This window comes from Alnus glutinosa, chromosome 8 (genome assembly GCF_958979055.1).
Source record: "Alnus glutinosa chromosome 8, dhAlnGlut1.1, whole genome shotgun sequence".
Taxonomy (NCBI): Eukaryota; Viridiplantae; Streptophyta; class Magnoliopsida; order Fagales; family Betulaceae; genus Alnus; species Alnus glutinosa.
This window is the reverse complement of record NC_084893.1, coordinates 1,066,521-1,081,996: the sequence shown is the minus strand read 5'-3', so window position 1 is coordinate 1,081,996 and position 15,476 is coordinate 1,066,521. Positions and strand designations below refer to the sequence as shown.

General features: G+C 37.5%; 1 protein-coding gene across 1 annotated transcript; it reads left to right on the top strand.

The window, feature by feature from the left end:
- Nucleotides 1-7,679: 7,679 nt before the first annotated feature.
- Nucleotides 7,680-15,476, top strand: LOC133875067 (uncharacterized). The gene is made up of 3 exons (XM_062313065.1): nucleotides 7,680-7,909; nucleotides 13,193-14,403; nucleotides 14,488-15,476. The coding sequence occupies exons 1-3, from the start codon at nucleotides 7,680-7,682 to the stop codon at nucleotides 15,474-15,476; spliced, it is 2,430 nt and encodes an 809-aa protein (XP_062169049.1).

Genomic DNA, 15,476 nt, shown 5'->3' with positions numbered 1-15,476 from the left:
GGCTTTTCAAAATCAATCCACAATTTTCTGATCTTGTGCAGGCTCATCAAGTATAACACCTAGATTTAAAAATTTAAAAATATGTCACTTTATTAGACTGATTTATAATAATTAGCTACAAATCAGTTCGTAGCTAATTTCTGTCCAAAGTAGAACAATGAGGCATGGCTAAATATAGGCTTGGGCTCCATCTGTTATCAACAGAGGCTTCATGTTAGAGTCCACCATGAAAGTAGGTGCATGTCCTAATAGGCCGCCACCTTCTACTGCATTAGGTGTCCTTTGACAAAACAATAAAATATATCCTAATAATAAAGCCACATCCCTAATTAGTCTAAGCATATCTGATCAGCTATGGGGAAATGATATTATGGGGACGGTTTTTACCGTCTCCCAGTTGGCTTTTTTAATAAAAAAATAATTTTTTATTTTTTATTTTTTTATAAAAAAGTAACTTATGATGTCACATCAGAAGTTGTTTTTTATAAAAAAAAAAAAAAAAAAAGTCAATTTTAATGAAAAAAGGGGCGGGCAGGGGACGGTAATCTGTCCCCTGCCATTGCTGCCAATCACTTCTCTCAGCTATGTCATGTGTGGTTGTGGTGGGTAATCCAACCAAAAACATGAAAGTTACGGAGGGTTTGTGCTCACAATGTATTTTACAAATTCAGTGAGTAGAATAGCTCAAGACTAAACCATTGGAAAATCCATAATATTTTAAGGGTTCCAAACACACACCCATAAACCTTATTTACTAATTTAACCACAACACTAGTAATCCAAAACATTTGTTTAAGATTAGGCACCAAAACAACATTCTAACATATACCCCTAATATTAAACACTTCCCATATTTCCACTACCCCATAACATAATAATGCTATCTAACCACAATATCAATAACTCCCAAATCCGAACCATTTCTAGAGAGAGAGTTACTTCTTTGTTGTTGGTTTCGCTGGGAGAGGGAGGTGGTGGTACCTCCTAGCCCTCTTAGGGCTATGGAGTTTTTTGTCCCTCCATGGTATGTACCAGTGGAGGTTAGGTTTTCTCCCAACCTTTAGGGTTGTGGTGCTGTTGTTTCCTCCTGGAAGATCCGGTGGGGCTGCTCTTCTCTTAGTCCTCTGTGGGCTTTGGTGTTTTGTGTTGGTTTTTTCTTGGTTTTCTTTTCGTTTTCTGACAGGAAGCTTTTCTTCGAGACGTCCAGTGGAGTGACGCTGCTCTGGTTCGTGTCGCCGGCGAAGAGCTGGTCGGATTTTCATCTTTTCCCTAATTTTTATGATGCCAAATCTACGCTCTTTCATCGGTTTCGGTGAGACACGCGCCCCTCAGACGTGTTCATTGTCGTCCTCTGGTCTTACCGACCCCTGCATCGGCCGTTCGGGTCAACGGTGACCGGCGCGTGTCCATCACGCGCCTTGGTTCTTTTCTGTTTGGACCGGCGTGATGGCCACGCTCCGTCTTTTCTGGCTGTGCAGGGGTGGCGACGAGGGCTACGACGAAGACAGAGTCCTCTGCTGCCGGCTCGGTTTGAACTTGCTGTTAGATGTGTTTGTGCATTCCTTTGTTGCTATGTACAGTTTGTCTATGTATGACACAAGTTTTATTGGAATTTTTTTGTAAGGAGAGCTTAAATGTAATTCTAGTGAGATTTGTGTCTTTGCCTAACCAGCTGTTTTTAAGCCAAATCCTTCTTGGCTTAGAGTGTGGGGGTATGTCCTCATTTCTTAAATTGTATGCCTTCAGGCTGTTCCAGTATCAATGATAGCAGATGCTTTCGTTCAAAAAAAAAAAAACTCCCAAATCATATTCACTAACCTAATCACAATAAATATTAACCCACTAACATAAACACTAACGTATTTAAAATAACATTAACCCATAAGAAAATCTTAGGGTTAAACTCATAAATATCAATTAAACTAAATATCCATAATCTAGGGTTTGCAGAACTTACCCAAATAATACCCGAAGTTTAGGGAACCACAAGCAAGCAACAAGTAGTACAACACCTAAATAAAAGAGTAGATTAAACTCATAATTCTCACGATTTAACCAAAAATCTCAAAAATACAAGTTTAGTGATTTACCTTAAAATGATCGGTAGAAACGTAAATCGGGCTTCGTAAATCACGTTTTCGAAGTTGGATTTGAGATTGAACGGCTAGATCTCCGTAGATCAGCGTTTTTGTGTGAAAAACTAAGAGGAAATCATGAGAGAGTGGAGAGAGATCTGGAGAAATGAGCCAAAAAGAGGCTTTGTCCCGAATTTAAGTCTAGAGCCATCCAAACAGGATAAGTGAACGTCTGGACGCACGCACGAGAAGTCGCAACTTTCTACCAAGGCCGTCCGAACGGGCTAAGCAAGTGTCTGGATGCCAAACCATAGTGCACTTCTTGGATTTCTAAGTGTTTTCTACGCGTTCTCTTGCATTTTCTAGACATCTAATTAATCATAGTCGTTTATCCTCTAAATTTTACTCTTAAAATGCTAATTAATATCCTGGACATTACATGCACCCACTAGTTAACCAAGTTTTGACAAACATTTTGGATTTGGAAGCCAGATATGCGCCAAGTCTAATGCTCGGTTTGTTTGGGTATAAAATATTTTTTTAAAAATATTTTATGTATATTTTAGTGTTTGGTACAACCAAAAATGATGGTCAACGAAAATCATTTTCAATTTAATTGTAAAAGCCTCTTTAAATTTTTGGAAACAATTTACGGTTTTGAAAACCGTAAATCGTTTTCTAGATTTAAACTCTTTATTTTTGCACGCACGTTTGTGAGAATTCGCTACCACTACCGCGGGGCATTAGAGTTTGTTAGTAGCTCGAATATATCGCCTAAGGTCCCTGAATTTTGGTATCCTATTGCCAGAATCCAACGGCACTGGCCGGATTCTGGAAACAGTCACCGGAATTTGGATATGTGCTGGAATCCGGCAACGTTCGGCCGCAGCCGCCGAAATCCGGCCAGCTTCTCCGGCCACAGCCGTCAACGTCCGACTGTCGTCGCCGGAATCTGCAGACTCCCAGCATTTGGGTTGATAACCTTGGAGCTCTCTCCCTCTCCTCTAATCCTGTGTTTCGTGCGGGTGTTTCATGCCCGCACGAAACACATCGAGGTTGATTACCACTTCATTCACGAGAAGATCTTCAACAAAGATCTCTTTGCTCGCTACATCTCTACTCAGTCCCAACCTTCGGATATCTTCACCGAAGGGCTATTCAAAGCCCGGTTCCTCCTTCTTCATGGCAAGTTGATGGTTGATTCTCTCCCCATCAACTTGAGGGTGGATGTTAAGGATATGCTCTCCCCCTCCTCAATCAAGGAGAACTGCCCAGAGGATCATGCAGCAAATCATGCTGCAGATGATCGTGAGAGTCTAGCTCCAGCTCATGCAGCCAATCACGCTGCATGCATACAAGGAAAGAAAAGCCTCAGCTATACAAGGCAATCCACACAGCACCTCAAGTCCTAGAAGGAAAGCACAACAGAGCAGATCCCTCACAAGGCAACCGTATAATCCCAGCTATGCAAATCGTTTCCAATATAAACAATTCTGATTTTATTCATTGTAATCAACGTTAATTTTCCTTTCTTCTCACGTCTACATATCTGTATATATTGAAATGTTCATCTCAATGTAACAATCAATTCATACAAACTCCTATATTCTCTAACTACTGCATGTGGGAGTAATTCCCAGTAAAATGGAAACCATGGGCCAAGAAAGAGATGAGGTACGCTTATTCGAAGGGAAGTGACATGTTATTTCATGACAAGTACCAAACAGAGCCTTCGTTATAAGCCTACTGGCTACTGCCGTTGTTTGTATCTATCTGCCTACTGCCGCGCATTGAGTCTGCTGGTTGAATTAGAATAACAGGTTTCTTTGTCCTTTAATTACATGAAAAATTGCAGTGTGGCTTCGGGCCTCTTGAGACCTGAAAAAGGCTTGGATTAGCAAATGGTAGCAAAGGGTGTGGGCTTTATTGTTTCCTAGGCCCAAGACCAAGAGGGCCACCACCGACACCTAGCTAGGTAACCAGGTATTCCATATAGAGAAATGCTACAGGTACTTACAAACTCTTACAAAAAAGATTTACAAACTGACATGGCGTCCATGTGGCATTTTATTAATTGAAAAACTCATTGGAATCCTAAATTGAAAAACTCATTTAAAACTTATAGGAATCTGATAAGCCATGTCAGTTTGTGCCTCCTTCTTCGGCTTCTCACTGAGCACTTCACCTCGGCTGGTCCTCCAGCCACATCGTCTCGGTGACTAGACCCCGACCACCGGCGAGCTCCCGACAGAGAAAGAGAGATTCGTCCGGCGACAGAGACAGATAGATCTGACCACGAGAAAGAGAGATCCGGCCACGAAAAAGAGAGATTTGGTTGGAAACCCATGCACACCAGCGTGGGTTTGGGTCTGACCGGAAACCCATGCCAATTTGCAAGGGTTTCCGAACAAAGAGAGATCTGGCTCTTTGTTGCTGGATCTCTGTGGCCGGATCTATGTCGACGTAGTAGTGTACACCCACCCACAGCTGGCGACCATTGCCGGTTTCATGCCGGAGTCTCAAAGATCTAGGGGCAGAGGTCCACGAACGAGCGAGTTCTATGAGGCTGGGACACGTGGAAGAGATGACGGGCCATCGCCGACCTGTTCTGATCAGCTAGATTCACGACGGAGGGTAGTGGATCTGGCGAAGGAGGGTCTGGAGGCTCGATGGGATGCCAAAGAAAGATGACGAAGAAGGATCGGTGGGATCTGACGAAGAAGTTTTATTTATTTATTATTATTATTAAAAAAAGAAAAATGACATCAGTTTACAAATGGAGGTTTAAATAAGTTTTTCAATTAATAAAATGCCACATGGATGCTGTGTCAGTTTGTAAACTTTCATTTGTAAGAGTTTCTAAGTACATGTAGCATTTCTCTTGGGTTCACTGGCTATGAGTTTAGGTACCTCACTAAGAGACAAAGGGGGGAATTTACACGTGTTTGTGTTTTTTAATTGAAAAAAGCCACATGTTCTCCACGTCAGTTTGTAAACTTTTGTTTGTAAGAGTTTGTAAGTACCTTTTTTTTTATAGGGAAATGATTTTTCTACATTATATTACGCTACATCAACTCTACACCAAGACATATAGGGTGTGTGACACATGCATGTAGGTCCCATATATGTGGGTCTCATATACATGGGTCTCACACCGAATGTGTCTTGGCGTAGAGTTGATGTAGGGTAATGTAATGTATAAATAATACATCCCCTCCATATATATTGTGATAATAGAGTTATGTATAGCATTTTTTTTTTTTTTTTTTTTTTTTTTTTTTTTTATCATTTTAAGGTTGATGTAACTTTTAAATTTACCATTAGATAAAAATCTAGTAGTAATACATCATAAATTTAATTGTAATTTTAAAAGTTACGTTAACTTTAAGAGGATAAAAATAAAGGATTAAATACGTTCCACCTCCTGTGGTTTAACGACTTTATTTTTTTGCCCTTTGCATGTGGTTCATTTCGTATCGCAGATGGTACCTTGGTTATGACGAAAAATAGAGATGATAGTTTCGTCCAAACTTCCGTCTAAAAATTGACGGAAATCCATGTCAATGCCACTAAACCTCCTTTTAAAGACGACACTTGTCCTAGATGCCACGCCATACATCGTTCGGGTTAAATGAATGCCACATAATATGAACTTAATCCACGTAAATTGGTGTAAACGGCCATCTTCGTCTTCCTCACCAAATTTCCCCCAAATTCCCGAAAATGCTCAAACCATAACCAGTTCCAGTAACACCATTTCTCCCCAAACCAAACGCAAAATCTAAAGCAGATCAGGCCAATATAGCTTCCCGTGGACAATATCAGCTGTACTGTTTGTCTTCCCAACAATTCGACAACCTAAGTCACAATCGGACGAAATGGCATCAAGTCACCCACGAGATTCGAAAGGGATAGAAGTTTCCCGTGCAATAAATAAGGTGTGTTCTTAACCCATGTTTAAATTTGTTTTGTTTGAAGTTACGATCTTAACCCATTTGTGTTCTTAACCCAAAGGCTCAGTGTTACATGCCTTCTTTCTCAAACATGTAACAAATAAATTAGGGTAGTTTCAGGAACCCTAAACCTCCCAAAACAACTAATAAAGTTGATAATTAACTTCTTTAATTACCTTTATTAATAAATAAACTTGGTACGTTTATATAGAAAATTACAAGATAGAAACTAACTTGAAATAAAATACTAAATTCCTAATTCTACTGGAACTCAACGTTCCTTTTAGGCTCGTATTGCTTTAAGAGCAAAGCCTCAATCTTAATGAAATAACAACATTGTCTAATGGGACATAAATCTGTTGAGATTTGTGTATAAATCTAAAATATAATAAAAGCGGAATAATAGAGGAAGCAAGAGAAAGCAAAGAGATAGCGAAAATTTACATGGTTCAGTTTATGATCTACGTTCACAGGGTAAAGCCCAAATGGCAACATTATGCTCAATAACTTGATTGTTTACAATACATAGGTCCATATTTATAGATGACTAAGTCGATCTATGCAAGTAAATCTAAATCGACCTAGACTAGGAAATATAAATCAACAATATTATATTTTGAATATATTCTAATATCCTCCTCAAACTCAAGGTGAAAAATTCTTGAAGCTTGAGTTTAAAAATAGAAAATAGAGGCTGGTGGTGAAGACTGATAGACGCTGCTAGAGGATACAAGAGGCTGGCAGACCGCAGGTGAGAGCCAGTGGTGAAGACTGACGAACGCTGACTTGGGCCTAAAACTGAAAAAGCAATGATCCATTTTTTTTCTTCTTTTCTAGCTTTTTTTTTTTTTTTTTTTTTTTTTTGAAAAGGCCAATTGCAAGAAATGAACAAAAAAAAAATGATGAGCCCACTTGGGCGGTTATTGGTAGGTGATGTGCGCCAAGAACCGACTAGAGGCCGACTACATGCCAAGAAGGAAAAAAAGAAAAAAAGAAAAAAAAAAAAAGAAAAAAAAAAAAAAGGATGAGCCCAATTGGGCGGTTATTGGTAAGCGTCATGGGCCAATAACCGACTAAGGGCCGACTGTAGGCCAAGAAGAACAAAAGATGAGCCCAATTGGGCAGTTATCGGTAGGCGCTGTGGGCCAAGAACTGACTAGGGGCCGTCTGCAAGCCAAGAAGAACAAAAAATGAGCCCAGTTGGGCGGTTATCAGTAGGCGTTGTGGGCCAAGAACCAACTAGGAGTCGACTACAGGCCAAGAAGAAAAAAAAAATGAGTGAGCCCCACTTGTGCTTTTGTCAAGTTGGCGCACCAAACCCAACTCAAGCAGGGCGCGCATAATGTGATTCATTTTTTTTTTTTTTTTAGCTGATGGGCTGATGAAGAGAGATCAGATCCAGTGCAGCGAGAACTGAATTGGATCATGAGCTCAGACTGATGAGGCTTCAAGGGAGAGCATCAGACGTTGTGCATGACTGGGACAGTAGCTTAACGAAGGTGGATGGATTGGTAGTGGATGGATCTGCGGTGGACGGACCGTCGGTGCATGGATGGATTTAAGTATAAAACGTCACAACTGTAGCAGTAGGGGGGGCTCCCATAGTGGCTGGCTAACAGTGGCTGAGAAGCACGGTCGTGGAAGCCGGAGAATGGCGACAGGCGAAGGATGGTACGCTGGCCGTGGACTGATCTGCCTGGATTGGACGGCTTGGGCTAAATTAGTTAGCCCCATGTATGGTTTATTGGCGGCACAGATCATTGGAGGATTGGTTGTGGAACGATTTTGGGCAAATCGTCAAAGGACCAGTTGGTGGTGTAGCAGGCTAACAGGGAGGTGGACTTCGTGGCTTCCGGTGGGGGCGGTCGATGGGTCTCTTGGGTATCGGGTTGGGGATTAATCTTGGCGTGGCCATGTCGGGATTGATCTTGGAGTGGCTGGCTGCAATGGCCAGATCTGGCCAAAGATAGTGGCTGGATGATAAGTCTTGAATTATTCTATTCAAGACCCCTTAATTTACATTTGTTATGCCTAGTTTGTATTGTATATATAACATTTTGTTGTAGTTTAGTTTTATGTCTTATTTTCAGGTCTTAGTTGAAATCTAATTCAAAACACTTGAATTAGACCTGAAAAATACATCAAGAGTATTTTAGTCATTTCCAGAGTTCGAGATTGTTCCTGGGAGCTGAAGAATTGGTTAAGGCAATTTGATCGATCGACTTAAAAGTGGATCGATCGAAAGTAGATCGATCGAAATAAAAGTGGATCGATCGAAAGTAGATCGATCGAAATAAAAGTGGATCGATCGAAAATATAGTAGATCGATCGACTTCGCGTCTTCCAGAAGGTCAAGATATTTCCAAATCTTTGTGCGATCCAAATTGAAAGTTGAGTTTAATGGACAGAAATGGACACCGACCAGCTCTGTTTGTGCGGCTAGGATTAGCTCTTGATGTTCTTTTGTAAATCCAATTCTCTATATATATGAGATTAGGGTTTTAGGTTAGAACATGCATCTTTTGAGGTTTATCCGAATTTGCTCAGGTGTATCACTCTAAATCTTCATGTTTTAGTTTCCTTTAATGCACGTTTTCTGGGCTTAGTTCCAGAGAGCTTGTCTCCTTTCCTTAATTTCAAGTTCTAGCTTAGCTTGTTCTTCATTTTCTTCCTTTCTTTGTAATCTGAATTTCCTTAGTTTAATATAGTTGTTTTTAAATCATTTCTTTCTTGTTTCTTTACTGCTTTTCTTTAAATTCATGCTTAACTTAGATTCAATTCATGTCTAGCTAAATTAGTCCTTAGGGTTTGATCCAAGTCCTATCTAAAATCATGTAGTGTTCTTGATGTTCTTAGGATTTTCTTTAGATGTTTGATGATTGTTAAGGACTAGAGGATATCAAAACCCATGCTAAAAGGTTTTGGTATCAAGATTCCAATCAAATTTATTCATGAAAAAGAGTTTAACTTGTCTATGAGTTTTTCTTGAAGTCTTGAGTGAAACCAACATTCTTGGAAATAAGAATGATGTCTTTTTCAATGGTGCTATTTGACATGATGTATGTTTTCTCATTAGAGTCACCTTATAGGGTATGCTAGGGAACACCAATCATTTCACCCCTTTGGTAGTCTAATTGTCTTTCAATTGTAGTTTAACTTTATGTGGAATGATTTGGTGTGAAACTAGATATCTTATCATTGTGGCCTAAATAGGGTTTTCATGTATTGTGTACACTTATTAGGATGTGTTATAGAGTAGTAAGCTAGGGCACATTAGTCACTCCACACCTTCGGTAGAGTAAAATGTTTTTCAATTATAGTTTAATCTTTACGTGGAGTTGATTAATGTAAATCTAGGTGCTTTATGATTACGTCTTAACGAAAGTATTTTCATGTCGAGGTCGTCGTAGTGGTTGACGCCCATTACGCGCTCATATCAAGCATGTTAGGAAGATCCATATAGACTTTAAGCATTGCATAGGTTGAGGATTGGATAGGATCAACACCCTAAGTTTTCTTTTAAGTTAATTTCATTTCCCGCTTTCATTTCTTTCACCTTGTCGTTGTAGCTTCAATTCTACAACCCTTTACTTTTATTTTTGTTTTTAAGTTAAGTTAAATACGCTCCTTTTCATATCCTATTACGCAAAACAACCAATAATCTCTGTGGTTCGATCACCCTTACTATAGTACAATCGATATATACTATTGCGAGTGGTAAACTTATAAATAAAAAATCCACGTGTAGCCGGTTAGTCCCGAGCTATCACTACTGGAGCAGTGGTGACTCGATAGAGGATGGACAATGGGCTGGATCTGAGCGGTTGAGCAGCGTTGTTTGGGCTGGATCTAAGCAAATGAGGATGAGTGTTGCGTACAGAGGTAGGTTTGGTTGTGGATGGCGGCGCATGGTCAAGGGGTGGAGTTTCAAAGGCAAAAATTCTTGACGACGCATGGAAGCGTGATTGGACTGTTTAGGTCAAGGAAATATGGTTCTGATACCATGTTGAGATTTGTGTATAAATCTAAAATAGAATAAAAGCGAAATAATAGAGGAAGCAAGAGAAAGCAAAGAGATAGCGAAAATTTACATGGTTCAGTTTATGATCTACGTTCACAGGGTAAAGCCTAAATGGCAACATTATGCTCAATAACTTAGTTGTTTATAATACATAGGTCCATATTATAGTTGAATAAGTCAACCAATACAAGTAAACCTAAATCGACCTAGACTAGGAAATATAAATTAAGAATATTATATTCATAATATATTCTAACAATATTTAGATTGCTCTTTTAAATTAATTGCTTATGAATATATTTAGTTTTTGTTACATATTTTAATTGTATGAAATATATAATTGTGGTTAGTTAAAATTATGGAGATCAGCAATAATTCTATTGAGCTCTAAAACGAGCTCGTGTTAAAGTACATTTATATGTTTTAAACAATAATTAAATTTGATTGAATTATTTGTTTATTTTGTTAGTTATATTTTTAAAAAATTTAATTAATTTTTGTTAAATTTTATTTTTCTTTTATTAAAAAAAAACCAAATATCGACTTCTCTTAACTAAAATTCTGACTCTACCACTAAGGGTTCTCATGACTTACAATAAACTGAACTACTAGTCTACTATCAAACATGCACGTGGATTGTGCACGCCGACGTGTTCCCCAAAAACTATTAAGCATCCGAAAAGTGATATTTGTATATACATATTTTGTATACATATTTTATAATATGTACAATATATATACAAAATAAATGTATGTAAATAATACATCTCTTAACATGCACGTAGATTGTGCACGCTAACGTGTTCACTTTGATGAAATGTCCAATTTAATTAATAGAAAGAGACTACCACCAACACATTCTTGGGGTCGGTGGTGATCTCTCATAGGATGAGCTTCTATTAGGTTATCGTATCTACTAGTCTTTCCACTTTTCATATTCAAATAATTGATCAATCCGGATATATTCTGCAAAACAGGTAGGTGGATTCTGCAGGCTGACGTCCGTGTTTATCGGTGGAGGGTGGTTCAAAATTTTATCAATAGTTGAAGGAATTTAAAATGCACACAATTATACGGTTTCGATGAGGATTTTGATAGCCTCCGGTACCGGTGTATAATTAAGCGGTCAGTTTTTTATTGCTTAATAAAACCTAACCATTAAAAATCGTTAATTGTATAATTATTTTTGTAGGCGGTTAAAAAAAATCGCTAAACATTTAAGGCGGGTGGTTAATGGTTTTAAGGGTACGTAGGTAAATCTACGTACTGCTTACCCTTATATATACAAAACGACGTTGTTTTAGTGCCTTTGATGTAAGATATTTGTTTTGAGTTAAACAAAATTGATTTTTATTCATAAAATAATAATAATAATAATATTGAGCTTTGTAACATTTTAAAGCCTTCTAAATATTTAAAAAGTCTCAAAATCATCTAAAATTGGCCTTAAAAAAGGCTTAAGGAAGGCTCAAAAGGCCTATTTCTAAAAAGTGATTATGAGTTTCAATAACCGCTAACCAGTTATTATTTTAAATCTGCTAATCACCTAAGACGCAGCGGTTGTGGTTATGAAAAGTTAATAACGGCCTAAGATGGTTGCGATTGGCTGTTAGAGACAATAACCGCTAATCAGAATCGCTTATAGCGTGTAGTATTTTGATAAAAAGAACTATTGCGTGTTCCTTAATGCTAATCGCATAGTGTGGGCCCAATTCGATTTTCTAGCAAAATATAATAAAAGGGAAAAGTACACATATTCACCCTCAAACTGCCATTCAATTGTCAATGTTCTTCCATCAAACTATCAATTGTGTCAATGTCCCCTCAAAACTACTAAAAAATGTTAATATCTTCCTTAAGACTAATAAAAAGATAAAAATGACCATAACTTTTTTTAATAAGACACAAATGTCCTTATAAATTCGAAAAATAAAATAAAATAAAAAATAAAACTACAGGAAATTTTAAACGAAAAAAAAAAAGGATTTTTTTTAAAAAAAATAATAATGAAAATTATTTAAAAAAAAATGAAAAACCTGTTTTTATTTTTTATTTTTTTTGTTTTTTTAATAATTTATTGAAAGGTATTTTTGTCATTAGGTAGGACATTAATATTTTTTTTGATAGTTTAGGAAGACATTAACACAATTGGTAATTTGAGAGAAATATTGACAATAAAATAGTAGTTTGAAGGGATAACGTTTAATTTTCTTATAATAAAATAACTGTAAGTTTTGATTATAAAAAAAAAAAAAAAAAAACTGTTCCCGTTTCTTGTGCTTTCTCTGCGTGCGTCTTGCGACGAGATTGAAAAATATTGGCATTTACGTACGAATTCTGATACTATTTGGATCATTGGAAAGTGACTGCTTGACTTGGCACTTAAGGCGTTCCTTAAGTTGCTTATGAATTTTTTCCTGTTAAAAAAAGAAAAAGTAAAAAAATGGGGCTGAACTGGCGTGATCGATGCTTTTTTGTGATGTAAATGAAGCCGCCGTGAAGGAGAATTGAAGGAGGTGGCTGGTGGGCTTCAGATTATATTTAATCAAACTCTTGCAGACTTTTCCACTTGTTTCCTTAATTCTTCAATTAAAATAACTTAGTTAATCAACCAAAACATATATAGCCCAACAACATATATGGGGTTTGAAAAAGAAGACTGGTAAAATTTCGTTATTCTAATACAAAGAGAGGTGCATGGGGTCCGGATTCCTGAGGCTATCAAATGATTTAAATGCCCACCAAGCCTATCTTATCTTATATTAAGCTTCGTAACCATTTTAGGTCGAAAGCCTTGCATGTATCCTTATGTTGACCGTTGAGACATTTGATCTAGTCATTTGCCTCTGACGGGAATTAAAATATCTAGAATTTTTTAGCTTACAATGTCTAGAATTCAGTTCATGTGTAATATTATTTTGAACCTTTTTGTGCATCAGATAGTTGGCGTCTGGAAATTGATGCATCTCCAAAAATACGAAAAAAAAAAACATAAAGAAAGAATGAAAGACCAAAAAAAAATGAAGGTAATATATATTCCATGCTTCTGATCTCAACACTAGTTCTTTCGTGCTTTGTTGCATGACGTCGGAGGTATAACTCTATTTCTTGTCTTAGAGCTTCTGATGGTTCTAATATTTTAGGGAGAGATATATTGGTTCTTATTTGGTGGATCATTTTAGTACCTTATTCTCTTCTACGAATCCAATATTAGATGATTTCCTTTCTGATTTGGTGAGTCATGTTATTACTGTTGATGATAATGTTGCCTTGTGTTCTATTCATGAAGAAGTTGAAATTTTTCTTGTCATCACTGAACTTGGCCTTAATAAAAGTCCTAGTCCAGATGGTATGACATACTTGTTTTACAAAACCTATTGGCAGATTGTTAAATCTAGTGTTGTGTCTTCAGTTCAATCTTTTTTCCGGGGTGGGTTTATGCTTAAGGAGTTCAATCATACCAATATTGCTCTGATTCCGAAGTTAGTGAATCCTTCTAGGGTGAACCATTTTCGTCCTATTAGTCTCATCAATTTCAATTATAAGATTATCTCCAAAATTTTATCTAATAGGTTTAAGCCTCTTTTGCAAAAAATTGTTTCCCCTATGCAGTCTGCCTTTCTTAAAGGTAGATCTATTCAAGTCAATTCCATTATGGCGCATGAGCTTTTTCATACTATGAAGTATAAGAGAGGTGGGGGAGGTTTAATGGCTTTGAAGTTGGATATGGAGAAGGCTTTTGATTCTATGGAGTGGTCATTTCTTCTTAAAATCCTAGCTTTGTTGGGTTTTCATCCCATTTGGATTAATTGGATTGGTCAATGCATTACTACTTCTTCCTTCTCTATTCTTTTGGATGGATCTCCGTATGTTAATTTTAAGCCTACTCGGGGTATTAGACAAGGAGATCCCCTGTCTCCTTTTCTGTTTATTTTAGGCTCTGAGATTCTATCTAGGTTGATTTTGAGGAATGAGGCTTTGGGTTTTCTTCAAGGTATTAAGGTGGCTCCCTTAAGTCCTCCTATTTCTCATCTTCTTTTTGCAGATGATGTTATGATTTTTACCCAGGCTAAGGTTCAAGATGCTACTGCTGTTCTCAATTGTCTTTATACTTACTCTAAGTGGTCTGGCCAGTGCATTAATTTGTCTAAATCAGCTGTTTTCTTCAGTAGAAACTGCAGTGTTACTGCCATCAATGGGATTCTCAATCTCCCTCTTATTCCTGTTAGGGCTAAATATCTTGGTATTCCTCTTTTCTTGTCTCATAATAAGAGAGATGCTTTTATGGACATTAAAGATAGGATTTGCTCTAAGATTACTAGCTGGAAAGCCAAGCTTTTATCACAAGCTGCTCGTACTACCTAGCTAAAATCTGTGGCTAATGCGATTCCTACTTATCTGATGTCTCTTTTCTTAATTCCTAAGTCTTTTTGCTCAGAAATTACTGCTATTATGAGGAAATTCTGGTGGGGTTTTTCCCAAGATAAGAAGCATTCTCTAGTTTTTCTCTCTTGGGATACTATTTGTCAACCTAAAGCTTTGGGTGGTCTTGGGATTCGTCCTTTAAAGTTTCTCAATCACTCTTTATTAGCAAGGTTGGGTTGGAAACTTACTATTAATGATCCTGCTCCTTGGGTTGCTGTTCTCAAATGCAAGTACCTTAAGAATAATGTTACTTTTTTGGAGGCTTCTCCTTCCCCCTCTTCCTCTTGGCTTTGGAAGGGTTTGCTTAATAATAGAGAGGTTGTCAAGAAAGGTGCATGCATCTCTATTTCTAATGGTGCTCATGTGGATGTGTGGAGTTCTCCTTGGATTCCTTTATTGCCTGATTTTTGGCCTAGACCTAATGTGAACTTGCCTGATCTTCTTGAATTTTGTGTTGCAGATCTTATTATTCCTAGTACTAGAATTTGGAATAAGTTGCTGTTGGAGGATCTCTTTGACCCTTTCTCGGTTGAGTGTATTCTTAGCATTGATTTACCTTTTGTAAGGAATTTTGATAAGTGGTTTTGGGCTCCTGCTTCTTCAGGTATTTTCTCGGTTAAATTAGCATTTTCTGTTGCTTGTTCTTCTTTGGGTCGGAGATCTTCTTTTCCTGTTGAAATATGGCATAAGTTTTGGGATCTAAAGATTCAAGCTAGGTTAAAGCATCTGTTGTGGAAGATTGCTTGGAATATTCTTCCTTCCCAGGCTAATATTGGGCGTTTTGTAGTTTCTATTGTTGATGGAGCTTGGCAGTGTCCTTTTTGTAAAGGTCCTTTAGAAACTTTAAGTCATATTTTTCTTGAATGTGATTTAGCTGTTTCCTCTCCTTGGCCTAACTGTTATGTAAGTTTTTCTAACCGGCCTATTTCTGATTGGGTATTGGCTATTCTTTTTCCTTGTGAAAAATTGGCCATTTCGTTTCATGATGCTAGAAGATTCTAG